Raw genomic sequence first — 13,424 nt, forward strand, 5'->3', positions numbered from 1 at the left:
TTCTACACACTAAATGTAATACATCTAACTTGATTGTAACAATAAGAGGATCAACACTATGGATGGAGTTAATATGTGCTTATCTGAAACTTAGCAGATAACGAAAGAGTGCCAAAATAAACAAGCCGAAATGAGAAGGGACATTCAAAGTACATTATTGTGTTACTGGAACATCTGGTACTAACACTGTCAAGTTTACATATGTTCTCAAATACTTATTTATGTAACAATCAAATGCTAAGCATTCCAGCTGCACTTGTAAACTTTTTATGAACTGAAGTCATACGCACAAGCTCAGCTAAACATACTTGACAGAGGGAGGAGCGTGAGGAAACTGTTAACTCTCGGAACTGAAGTTTCATTGCAGTACGACCTTCTGGCAGTGTTATGGACCAGTGTTTGGTGTGACAACTAAGCTGCTGGCTCATGTGAGATTCATTTCATTCTAGTAAGTAGAATCAGAAATATCCAATCAATGGGTCAAAATCATGATTTAGCAGCTACCTTTTTTGGACATAAGTTAGTCAGGAAAGAAAATCATATACAGGTTAAAAAAATAAAGCAACATGATGATATTGAGTCATTAAGAAAAAAATATTTGATACTAAAGTGAAAAAATATTTTCCTCAACACATCCTAGAGGTAGCACAGGTAGGCTGATGGACTGTGGCAACGTATAAATTAGAAAAGATAGCATAAAAAGAGGAGGCGCTTCTGTATGGTAATCATCTGATATTGCTCCTAATGAAAATTAATGTGTGAAACTTGCCTCCTTAGCGACAGGATAAACAGTAACTATCTTAAACCCATTTTAAAGAGTAAAAAGGCAAGAACAGAGGGAAATAAGTATTTCTACGCTGTTTTTCTCTTCTACTAACAAAAGAAACTGGATACACATTATATTTCCCTAATCATTGTTTTGATCCAATTTCTAGAGTATGCAATATTGCAAAAAGGAACTCACATAGTTCTTTAATTTATGAACAGAAGATCTAAAGTGATTTCTGCCAGGTTGAGGTTAAAAGGACATATTTTGGGGGAAAAATATGAATCTCCTCCCCCCTTGATCTGACCAGCAAGATTCTGAAAGTTTCCTTTAGAATCAACCAGATGTTTCAGAGTGATGCATTGATCTTGAGGTGTGAAAATCTGGAATCTATGTGATCTTCCTGCATGCACTTTACTTATGCCAGCACTTGCAATCACAAATCTTGGGCCTAGAAAAAATCTTTTCTTTCCCCCATGTAGCTTTACAATAGTGGCTTTCAACCTTAGATATATATAAAAAATCTCAAACCTAGGCCCCTCCCTAGACCAATTAAGTCAGAGTGAAACTCAGGAATCAGCCCCACGTGATGGTGCCAAGACTGAGAACACTGCTTAGAATAAGGATGGGCATTCTTTAGGGATCATGGGATTAGTTTTGCAAATATAGCATTTTTGAAAAATAATTTGGAAGCACTAGGTGCTCTCCATGCTCTGACTTTTAATTAGGTCTGGAATCTGGGATTATTAACACAACAGCTCTGATTCTTCAAAATATACCTCTTCTCCCATTTTGAGAATATCTTAAGGGCTGGCAGGCGAGGATAGGCAGTCTAGACTTCTAAGCCCTACTGTTTCCTCCATTTTAGCTGAAGAAGAATGGAAAAAGAACAATGGATATTTATCATTTTTGAAAAATTATGAAAAAAAGTAGTAAATTTTGCTTATAAAACTACATTGTTCAATCATGAAGGTGATGGAGAGGGTGGGGTTTAAGTGGGATCTTAAATCATAAGGAGAACAGGACTTAATAATGTTTTAAAAATGCCTTTTAGAACTTTTTGAAACAATGTGGCATATATATGCAAATTTCTGGGCAAACAGTATCAGCCAATGGAATAACTAGAATTCAACTTCAAGAAGAGTGACTCTAAGTCCCCCTCTGCCTGGACAGTTCCAGGTTATACCTATTGTCTCAGAGTAGTTACTAATAGTACCTTCTTTGATGCTCAAAGCATCCTGTTTGGATCATAAGTTACATTATAAGGAATTAGAGAGTTTTTATTGAGCAGAGAACTCAGTCTAAAGTAGAACCAAGATACATGAATTACATATAGTAAGTACTCAACAAACATTAGCTGCTATAAGATTATTGTCATTATTATTAATTCACAAACAACAGGTTTTAAAGACAGTCTATGTATGAAAAGGAAACAAAAATGCACACGCGAATATTTCAGTCATATCTCTACAACTGAATATTGTTTTTCTCTACATTCCCACATGTGGTCATGTAGTGTCATCTGAAAATAGATGGCAGTCTTCTTACTCTTTTTTTGTATACAAAAATGTAATTCAAGATAATTACAAAAGGCTTTTTGTCTTCAAAATGTCAGAGGGATTTGTATAATGTAAAGATAGCTTTTAAATTATTACCAAATATGGCCTTTCTTATGATTATTATTATCCAAGTTTAGCAAATTACCTTCAATGCTTTGGGACAAGAAGGCAAAAAAGTAAAAAATAAAAAAGACAGGAATGGCATTTAGATCTGCTTTAAATACAGCTATCTGAAGTGTTCTCTTGTTTTGACTTATTCCAGAAGGAAAACTTAAAACAATGAGTAAATGAGTATAAGTTACAAAGAGGCATATTTTAGCTCAACATAAGGATTTTTAAAATAGAGTTGTCCAACAGAATGGTTTGTTTCAGGAAATGATGAGCTCCTTTGCTGAAGATATCCAAATTGAGACCGGATAAGCATATGCCAAGGATGCTGCAGGAAACATTTCTGCACTGTGTGGGAGATTAGCCAACAGAAGATGATGTCTTAGGTTCTTTCCAATGCTAAATTTTATAATCTTATGTCTATTCCAAACATTAATAACTACTTTAATGATACAAACTCTGAGGGCCTGGTTAAGAAAATGAAAAAGAAGAAAAACAAACAAATAAACTTCTCTTGGGTTCCAGGGAAAGCAGACTATATGAAGACGCTTTTTTTTAATGCTAAGATAAGAAAAGTTAGTACATTTTAAAAGTATATGCTTTATGATGCATGCAATTATTTTATAAGATATAGTACAAACAATAAAACATGCATTTCTACAAGTAAATGAACTGAAGAATAAGAAATCATTTGCTGAATTATTAAATTACACCAAACAAGAGAATAAGAAGCTAGGCAGAAAGCCACTGAAGGACTTGCTGAGCAAGGTTTTCTATAGTCTTACAGTCCTAGGGGGACAAAAACTATAGTTCAGAAACTTCCAAGGGGGAGAGATCTTAATTAAAAACTCCAGGATCTCAGCTAGAAACCCAGGTGTCCACATACTAGAAAAGCAGAGACAAACAAAAGGTAGCTTGAGCATCATCAAATCTGCAATTGAGTCCTAGAATTAGAATATGGTAATCTGCCAAGATTCTATTGGCAAACCAGATCCATAGAGAAAGATAACATTATCCAGAGCCTCTACAGGTTAGCAAACATAATATTTGATACTAATAAAAAAATAAGAAAACAGACATGACACAAAATAGGACAGGAGAAAAAATCAGATCAATTGATGACCCGTTTATTGGAATTATCAGGTTGGATAAAGAGAGCTATAATTAGGTTCAAAAAATAAATAACATGAAGAATTTATAAATTCTAAAAAATCAAATAGAAATTCTGGGACTAAAAATGTAATAACTGAAATTTAAAACTCAATAGGTGGGCTAAAGAGAATATTGGAAGATGAAGAGAGGATAAGTGATCTGAAAGAAATACCAGAAAGTATTTGGGTTGAAATTTGGTGAATAAAAGAGATGAAACACTAAAAAGTTTATAGCTTTAATATAAGATGAGTAAAAAAGTATATCTAATTGGCATCCTAGAGGAAAAACAGGACAGGAAAAAAAATTGAAGAAATAAAGGCAAAGAATTTCCAAATTGAAAGACATCAAGTCAAAGAAAACTGCAACAAGTCACATCATAGCAAAACTGCTGAAAAAAAGACAAAGAAAAATATTTCCAAATTACAGAAATAAGAATGATAGTTGATTTTTCAATGGTAATAATGAAAGACAGATAATGGAATGACATTTTCAAGTTGCTGAAAGAAAGCTGTCATCCTAAGATTTTATACCCACCAAAAATATCCTCCAAAAGTGAAAGTGAAATAAAGACATTAGCAAACAAACAAAAAAGCAAGTGAAATTGTTGCCAGCATATGCCCACTAAAATAAAAACAAAAATGAGTTCTTCTGGAAAAAGAAAAATAATTCCAAGGAAACATAGAAATTCAACAGGGAGAGTAAAAACTGGGGGTAAATATAAATGAATACTGACCATACAAAATAGAAACTATGATGTGTTCTGAGGAATAAAACATAGATAGGACTAAAATGTTTGATAACAATAACACAAAGAACGGTGATATATGGACTTAAATATTCTAAGGGCCTAGCATTTTCCAAGAAGTTTTAAATGTATGAAACTATATTAGGTTGTAATAAGTACAAGTTGTATGGTGTATTCTTTGGGATATTTACTAAAACATATAAAAGAATGTATACCTAACATGAAGAAAGTCTGATTAACCTTAAATAATGTAAAGAAGGAAAATAAAGAAACATGAAACCAGTGAGAAAAGGAGAAAATATTGGGTTGCCCAAAAAGTTTGTTCTGGTTTTTCTGTAACATCTTACGGAAAGACCCAAACGAACTTTTTGGCCAACTCGATAGTTAGACGATAAGTATAAACACAAATCCATGACTAATTAAAAGTAACTGCTCTAATTAAGTGGCAAATAGTTTCAAAGTGGATTAAAATTACAGCTAGGTGCTACTTATAATGGATATTCTTTAAATATAAGAATAGAGAAAATTTGGAAGTAAAAGGATGAAAAAGTACATACCATGGAAACACTAACCAAAAAAATCAGTGCAGTGCATTTATTTTACTTTGAAAGTGGATGTATAGTAAAAGGATATCCATCAGAAAGATAAAACAATTCTAAACTTGCTTTCACATATCTTCAACTATCTAGAGCAAAACTGACAAAACTTAAAGGAGAACATAAGCCCATACAACCACCTCTCTCAATTACTGGTGAAGAAAGGAAAGAAAAAAATCAGCAAAGCTATAGAAGATCTAAAGAATATTAAAAAAAAATTAGGGCTTCCCTGGTGACGCAGTGGTTGAGAGTCCACCTGCCGATGCAGGGGACACGGGTTCGTGCCCTGGTCTGGGAAGATCCCCCATGCTGCGGAGCGGCTGGGCCCGTGAGCCATGGCCACTGAACCTGCGCGTCCGGAGCCTGTGCTCCGCAACGGGAGAGGCCACAACAGTGAGCGGCCCACGTACCACAAAAAAAAAAAATAATAAAATAAAATAAATTAAAGTATAGTTGATTTACAATATTGTGTTAATTTCAGGTATACAGCCTAATGATTCAGGTTTTTGCAGACTGTATTTCAATGTTACAAGTAATTATAAGATATAGGATTTAATTTCCTGTGCTATACAGTAAATCCTTGTTGCTTATCTATTTTACGAATACTAATTTGTAACTGTTAATCTCATACTCCTCATTTGTCCATCCCTCTTCCCTCTCCCCTTTGGTAACCATAAGTTTGTTTTCTACATCTGTGAGCCTGTTTCTGTTTTGTATATGGATTCATTTGTGTTAATTTTTTAGATTCCATGTATACGAGATATCATATGGTATTTGTCTTTCTCTGATATTTCACTAAGCATAATATTCTCTAGGTCCATCCACATTGCTGTAAATGGCAATATTTCATTTTTTTATGGCTGAGTAATTCCATTATATATATATATATATATATATATATATATATATATATATATATATATATATATATATATATTTTACAACTTCTTAAGCCAGTCATCTGTTGACAGGTACCTGTGTTGCTTCTGTGTCTTGGTTATTGTAAATAGTGCTGCTATGAACACTGGGGTGCATGTACTAAAGAATACTTTTTTTTTTTTTGGCGGTACACGGGCCTCTCACTGTTGTGGCCTCTCCCGTTGCGGAGCACAGGCTCCGGATGCGCAGGCTCAGCGGCCATGGCTCACGGGCCCAGCCGTGCCGCGGCATGTGGGATCTTCCCGGACCGGGGCACGAACCCGCATCCCCTGCATCGGCAGGCAGACTCTCAACCACTGCGCCACCAGGGAAGCCCTAAAGAATACTTTTAATAAACCTTCCTTAATTGGCATATATACAACCTTGCACCAAATAATAAAAGAATACATACATATATGAATCATTTATCAAAACTGATCATGTGCTCGGCCATAAAGCAAGCCTCAACAAATTGCAAGAGACTAAAATTATATAGAGTACATTCTTTGACTATCATTTAGTTAAGCTAGAAATCAATAACCAAAAAATTACAAATATATTTGTTTCATATTCCAAACTAAGACTATAACAAATTGGAATTAATTCATACTTATTTTCAGTTAATTACCAAAAAAATTTAAATAGTGTTTTAACTTTTCATAGATGAAATAATATATAGAATTGCTTTTCTTAATTATTTTTGCCTATATATCAAGTTCCCCTTTTAAAGATGTCACTATATATACTTGGGATCACGAACATGATAAAGATTATAGTTGAATTGAAAACTTTGTTATTAAAAAAGAGCCAACTTGTCAACTTCCTTCACATATTTAGTTGATTGCCACAAAAACAAGAAAACATGTCTACTAACCTTGATAGACTATATGGTCCAATGCTAGCAGGTGCCCAGTGAGAAATATTCTGAACATGCAGAATCTCTTTAGGGTGAAAGAGACCATCATCAATCTTTATGTCACTCTGGTGGATAAGGCAATCTATTGAGAAAAGTACTTCTTCTGGCAACATAGTTTCTACACATACTCTGAAAAATAAACCAAATTTAAAGGAACAATGTAAAACAAAAAAAACAAAACCAAAACCAAGAAAGTCGATGTGGAAAGGATCTTCTCTCATTGTTGTAGTTCAAGGTCACTGACGGAACCTAAACATTAATTTCTTGTCCCTCTAAAAATTCTACTGAAGTGACAGTAGGAATATAAATCTAAAACTATATCTGTAGCAATGCTGCAAAGTTAGAGGGTACTACCAGCATGCAAGAATAGGAAGGAATTTATGGAAGGTATAAAACAAAATTGGGAAAGAAAGATTAAGAAAGAATTACACAGTAGAATCATCCTGAAGGCAGGACACTGGTACAATTGTTCTACCACCCTAGCCAACCAGACATAACCTATTCTTCTCAGTTCCTTGCAGTCTTTTATCTTGGGCTTATTTATAGACTCCTTTTGTTCTGAAGGATATTTTCCATCTCTATGGAGCTGCAGGCTCCCCTTTGCTGGTATATGCCATCAATCTTATCCTATTTGCTTTATACCTTCCAGAAATTTGCACTTCTGATGGCACCCTTCCCTGCTTTCTAAAGTTGCTATGGATTTATTATTGTTTTACATTTCTTCTGTCATTTCAATGAAATTTTGGTAGGATAGAAAGATAAAAGCTGTCAAAATATGAGTCAGCTCTCTTGAACCAGTATATAAATTTCTCTGTCAATTCACCTGAATTATCTGAGCAATTAAATAAATGTAATCTGATAGCACTTCCTAGTTTACTGAAATGGGAGCCATCTGTCTTAATTCCAACTCTCCACTAATGTTTTAGTAAATTCATCCAGACTCTGCTTTTTCAATCTTGCTTCAGCGTAAGAAGCATACCCCATCCCTTCTCTACTCCTACCCTCTTTTGTATCTCCAATCTTTCTTCTGTGGGCTCTTTTTTTCTCTTAAAATAGATTTTAAATTTCCCTATTCTAAAAATATCTCTTCCGTTTCACCTCCCTCCTACCTTTCACAGCCCTCACATTAACTCCTAAGCCCAAAGAGCAATAAACATTGCCAAACACTCACCCTTGAGGAAGCCTTCCTGGGAGTTCCCTGATCCCAACGCTACTGTCGTCCTTGTCCTACCTCTATAACAACTCTTTAGTCTGAAGGTAGTGGGACAGTGGGGATTCTCTCAATGTTGTGTGGAAAGGGTACTAATGCCAAAGACAGAGAAGAATCATGGAAATTGATCAGAAATAGGAAGAAAAGAATGAAAAACAATGTTGAGGCCCTCATAAGTCAAACCTATGTTCTTTTCTTAGTCTTCATTTGTAGTAATGAATACTACTGAACCCTGACTCTCGTTGAAGTTATCTTCCCTAGGATTCCATGGTCCTACTTGAACTCGGTCCTCTTCCTACCTCTTGGATAATTCCTTCTTAGTCTGAAGGGAGTCATATAGTGGGGTAGGTTTTTACAATAGGGAGGGCAATCTGTAGGAGTGTCAAATATATATATATTTTTGAAATTCATCAACACTTTGAAGGAATAGATGGAAAACAGGACAAAGCCTGAGAAAACAGGGTTGGAAGCAATATGAATTGAAAGGTGGATTTAACCAGTTAGTTGGGAGACAAAGCAGAAATAACACTTGGTTTCAGAGCCAAAGAGGTCTGAATAGGAAGTTGTAATCTTAGTGCTGCCTACATGGTGGAATGGCTGGCAGATGTCAGGCGCTTAAGCCCTTAAGTGTAGCAAATCAGATGAGCATTTCCAATCTCATCTGCCTAATGGGAAAAGAGCTTCTCATATATTGAGTCACTGTCCTCCACTGGTTCTGGGGGCAGATGGGTTAGCCTTCTCATGGATGGATGCTGCTCACTGTGGCTACCTGGAATGGGCCTAGAGCAAGGCAGAGATCTTGGAGAAAGTACCAATTTCCCTGCTTAATGCCACAATATTCTTTTATCCCATGCCTACTAAGTCTTAAAGCATTCTCTCATCAGTAAATTCTTTTCTGCTTATTTACTTCTAGTGGGACGTGGGCTGTTTTATAGAAAAATTATTTTTATCTCTGAGTGTGCCATGGAAAAAGTCTTTTTACTTTCTTTTGTTTTTAAAATATATGTCCCTGTCTACGGCCATACCACCCTGAACGCGCCCGATCTTGTCTAAAATATATGTCCCTAGTATAGTGTTCTGCATCAAAATTAAATAAATACCTATTTCTAGATAACTTCCTATAAAAAATTAACTTTTCTGTCAAACAACTGGAATTTCTTGAAGCATTTTATATTGTACAATCAAAACCATTTTTATTTTCTTCACTTTTTAAAAATAAATAAATAATTAATTAATTTTATTTTCGACTTGCTGGGTCTTCGTTGCTGTACACGGGCTTTCTCTAGCTGCAGTGAGTGGGGGCTACTCTTCATTGCGGTGCGTGGGCTTCTCATTGTTGTGGCTTCTCTTGCTGCGGAGCACGGGCTCTAGGCACGCGGGTTTCAGTAGTCGTGGCTCACGGGCTTAGTTGCTCCGTGGCATGTCGGGTCTTCCTGGGCCAGGGATTGAACCCATGTCCTCTGCATTGGCAGGTGGATTCTTAACCACTGCGCCACCAGGGAAGCCCTTCTTTCACTTTTTAATTTGAAAGTTATATATTCCAAAATAATTGGAAAAGATAATTAAATATTAGCAAATTGTCCTGATTAGTCTTGTGCAGGCAAAACAACAACAAAACATCTGATGTTTGGTTGTTTAAGATTATGTCTGAAACCATTTATTTTTAAGGATAATTAAAACAAGGCCAAATTAGACAATTTGAAAATGACCATACACTGGAGGTATAGAGATGAATTGAGGGAGTAAAAGGAAGAGTGTACTGGTTCCACGAAGATTCATTCTTTACCTCACTGCCAATGCCACTTTCCAATATTAATTTTTCTCTCCTCATATCCCAGAATCCCTTTATTTCTTAAGCCTTACCATGAATGTGTATCTCCATTTGTGAATTACTGACAACTGTTGTTAAGAAACAGTAAGAATTGGTAAATAAGAGAGGGAAATAAAAGAAACCTGTGATAATAAACCATGCTAGAAAACCACATAAATTTGAAAAACAACACAACCACTATACCAATGGGAGAGAACATGATAACGAACAGGTTTCAAAGTCAGGGATATCAGAGCATGAACCTTGAGTGAGGATTAAAGGAGATAACCAGAGAAATGCCTGGTATCAGGCATTCAGGCAACTTTCCCTTCATGTAGCAGTAAGTTACATACCTTGCAGGCAGGCAATGCTTGAAGGTGGTCACATATGCTGAGTTAATAGATGAGAAATCTTTCATGTTTTTCAGATAGAGATGGACCAAAATAATATCTTTCAATTCCAATCTCTTAGATTTAATAGTAGCTGCAGAAGGAAACATATATCCATAAGTTTAGGAAAACTATGAAAATTATTAGTGATATCTTGAGTAGATTTTATACAAAATACTTGCCATTTATAATATTTATATTCTTGACAATGGATTAGTGTGATTGCAGTATTTGGTGATGGTATAATGCAGAGGTTAGCAAACTTTTTCTATAAAGGACCAGATAGTAAATATTTTAAATTTTGCAGGCCAAGAGGCAAAATTGAGGACATCATCTGGAACATGACAAATTATAGAAAATCTAACAAAATGTAGAAAACAAACTGCTTTGTTAACAAAATTCAAAATGTAATAATAGTAATTGAGATCATTAAAAAATACATGTCTACTAATGAGAAGAATGAAGTTCTCTTTTTTTTTTTTCTTTTGGGATAACATTTCACTTAATAAGTGTTCAAAGTTAGTACTCCCTGGCATCAGTTGCAAATGTTCATTTGTAAAAATCCTTCTTAGCTTGTAGGTGGTATCAAAATGGCAGCAAGCTGGCTTTGGCCTGTGGGCCTTAGTTAATTGACTTCTACACTAATGGTCTTTAAAGCTACCATAATTTGGCCTTTTATAAAACATGAAACATGACTTTAAACTTTAGGTTTTAAGAAATAAAGCATCTACAACTTATCAAGGTTTTTTTCCTGTATAAACTTCATGTTAATAAGATTAAATCAGTGAATATATTTTAAAGTGTTACCTTATGCAAAAAAAACCCATTGATTTTTATTTCAGAATACTTCCAATGAGTAATATCAATGATTTTAATACCTTATGTCTTAGCAAATGATAGCCAGAGTAAGGAAATAAACCATTACCGAAATTTCAATTAAAACAAATTGATCTAATTTCTGACCCTTAAATTGCTTGTAATGTCCTCTACACTAGATCTGAGCTTTCGACACTTCCCAGTTAGATCCACTGAAAATGATAGATTATAAATACTAAAAAGTTAATACCATTTTCTTAAGGATTGTTGATTGTTTCCGTATACTGTTATTCCTTACTTTCTCCAAAGTTCTGGAACTGAGATAAATCTTGATTGAATCAAGAAACTAAGAGGATTTAAGAAGATAAAGAAGTAAGAAACCAGAATCACCATCTGTTGAGACTGAAGATTACTAATAAAACAGAAAAGGGCAGTAAAATTCTTGGGATGAACTGAATCCTGGGATGATCATTGACTTTATGGGACTTAATTATTAAGGAACTTGCGGGAAAGTACCTCTCTTTAAGGGTGTTCCAGTTAGAACTTCGAATTTCAGGCAAAGAATGCTTAGAAGATAACTACACAGCTAATCATCAATAAAGCAGATAAAAGAAGTAGGATTTAATATATATTATATATTTTGAATAGAAGTAAATAGAAAACAAAATAACCTTCAAAGAGCTCCATATGAAGATTTTAAGCTGCTTTTAAAAGTAATATTATTTCATTCTTATACACTGAAACATTAAGTCAAATATAATAATCAATTTCCTTCATGTATCAGCAAACAGCCATTCTTGGGATGCCGAATTTCCTTTTTTTTTTTTTTTTTGTAGGCCACTAAACTCATTAATTCAACATTCACTGACTATATTCTTTCTTGAAGTACTAAGAAAAATGAATGTAAATTATTCTGAAGTGTTATAGCTTAACATGCAAGTTAATACTTAAAAGTGAACCAAAGTTTAAAAAAGGTAAAGGAAAATCCCTAAGCAAATATTAAAGATTTAGTATCAAAAGCTAAAAAAGAAAAATTCCATTTTTGAGGAACTTCTTGCTTCAAGAATTATGAAACATTTGACTACTGGAAGATTTTCATTTTTTGTACATTTCAAAGAAAAACAGACTGCTATTTTTCTGAGTTCAAGTAAAATTCTGTGGAAGAGTAGAGATTCAGCCCAGATGAGCTTTTCCCATTCCTTTCTGTTTGGTGATCCTTTGATAAACATGACACCCAACAGCATTTATACCTAGAAGACAGAGGATACAACTACCAGGCAAAGGATTTAAAGTTCCCATGTCAGAATCCCTCTACAACTTCTCTTAGTCTAGAAGTAAAGAGAATTAGGAACTTTCCTCACTCACATCTTTGGTTTAAACAGTGTCTGATAGTTGCAGAGAGATTTTGAATTGGAACTCATGTTACACAAAATGTATCTACATTTGGGACTTGGGGCTCCCAACCCAAAGCTATTCCTTGAGGAAGATGTGCAGGTTATAAGGGTTTCCTGCCCCATTTTCTGGCAACACCTGGCTGGTTTGCTTGCCTACTAATAACACTTGGGATGGAGCTGCTTCCATTTGTGATGTGTTTGGAGACAGATACGTCTTTGCACTGCCATGTGGGAAAAACTAGGGGTCCTGCTAACATGCAGCTACTCTCAAACTACAGTAGATAACAGATAGGCCAAAAGGTCCACTATTATACACAGCTTCCCAGAAGTTGAAGGTCATCTGTTACTGTGACCAATCTCTTTTTTCTGATCAAGTCTATACTGGGTAAATGTGCCAAGGAATGAAACTTTGGGACCATCAAGATACTCTACTGCTTTTTAATCCTTTGGAGATTATCCTTCCCATTATTCCATTGTACTATCTAGGTTCATGACATTTTAATGCCAAGAGTTTTAAGCTGAGGAATTTCCACATAGAAACCTAATTTTCATCCTAAAAATTAATTCATAAGAAAAAATTTAATTTATTTATGCACCTGTGAACCTCTCACTCCCAAAATGATTTGAGACAGCCACTTGTGAAAATTTACCTTGCTGGTAACTTTGTTAGAATCTGTTATCACACTAATGTTATAAACAAGAGATAATTGACCAAGACTCTGAAAGTGCTTAGTCTCTTGCATTTAGAAGATTATTTCAACTAGCTTATACTAAAACAAACAAACAGACAAAAAAAACAAACAAAAAACTGGGTTATGGATATTTGAGTGTGTTTTTTATATAATATTTTTGATCATTTTTGTATGTCTTGAACATCCCATAAATTTCAATAACAATAAAAAGCTACACCATATTTGCCATATTGGTAAAATAAAAGACATTAATAATAGCCAGTTTGGGCAAGTTTTAGCAAGTGTGAGTAAGCTGGAACTCTTATGCACATTTTAGTAGGCATATAAGTTGGTTCAAACTTTTTGAATAGCAA

The 13,424-nt window shown here is 34.6% G+C and overlaps 1 protein-coding gene across 7 annotated transcripts in view; it reads right to left on the reverse strand.

Annotated features, from left to right (window-relative positions):
• Positions 1-13,424, reverse strand: part of DPH6 (diphthamine biosynthesis 6) — a 443,212-nt gene that overhangs the window by 216,754 nt on the left and 213,034 nt on the right. For all 7 annotated transcript variants that reach the window (XM_079914295.1, XM_079914294.1, XM_079914299.1 and 4 more), the window contains 2 exons: positions 10,134-10,263; positions 6,719-6,889 (listed from right to left, as the gene is read on the reverse strand). In XM_079914295.1, the coding sequence (XP_079770421.1) occupies positions 6,719-6,889; positions 10,134-10,263 (301 nt within the window). The remainder of the gene's footprint in view (positions 1-6,718; positions 6,890-10,133; positions 10,264-13,424) is intronic.

This window comes from Stenella coeruleoalba (genome assembly GCF_951394435.1).
Source record: "Stenella coeruleoalba genome assembly, chromosome: 2".
Taxonomy (NCBI): domain Eukaryota; kingdom Metazoa; phylum Chordata; class Mammalia; order Artiodactyla; family Delphinidae; genus Stenella; species Stenella coeruleoalba.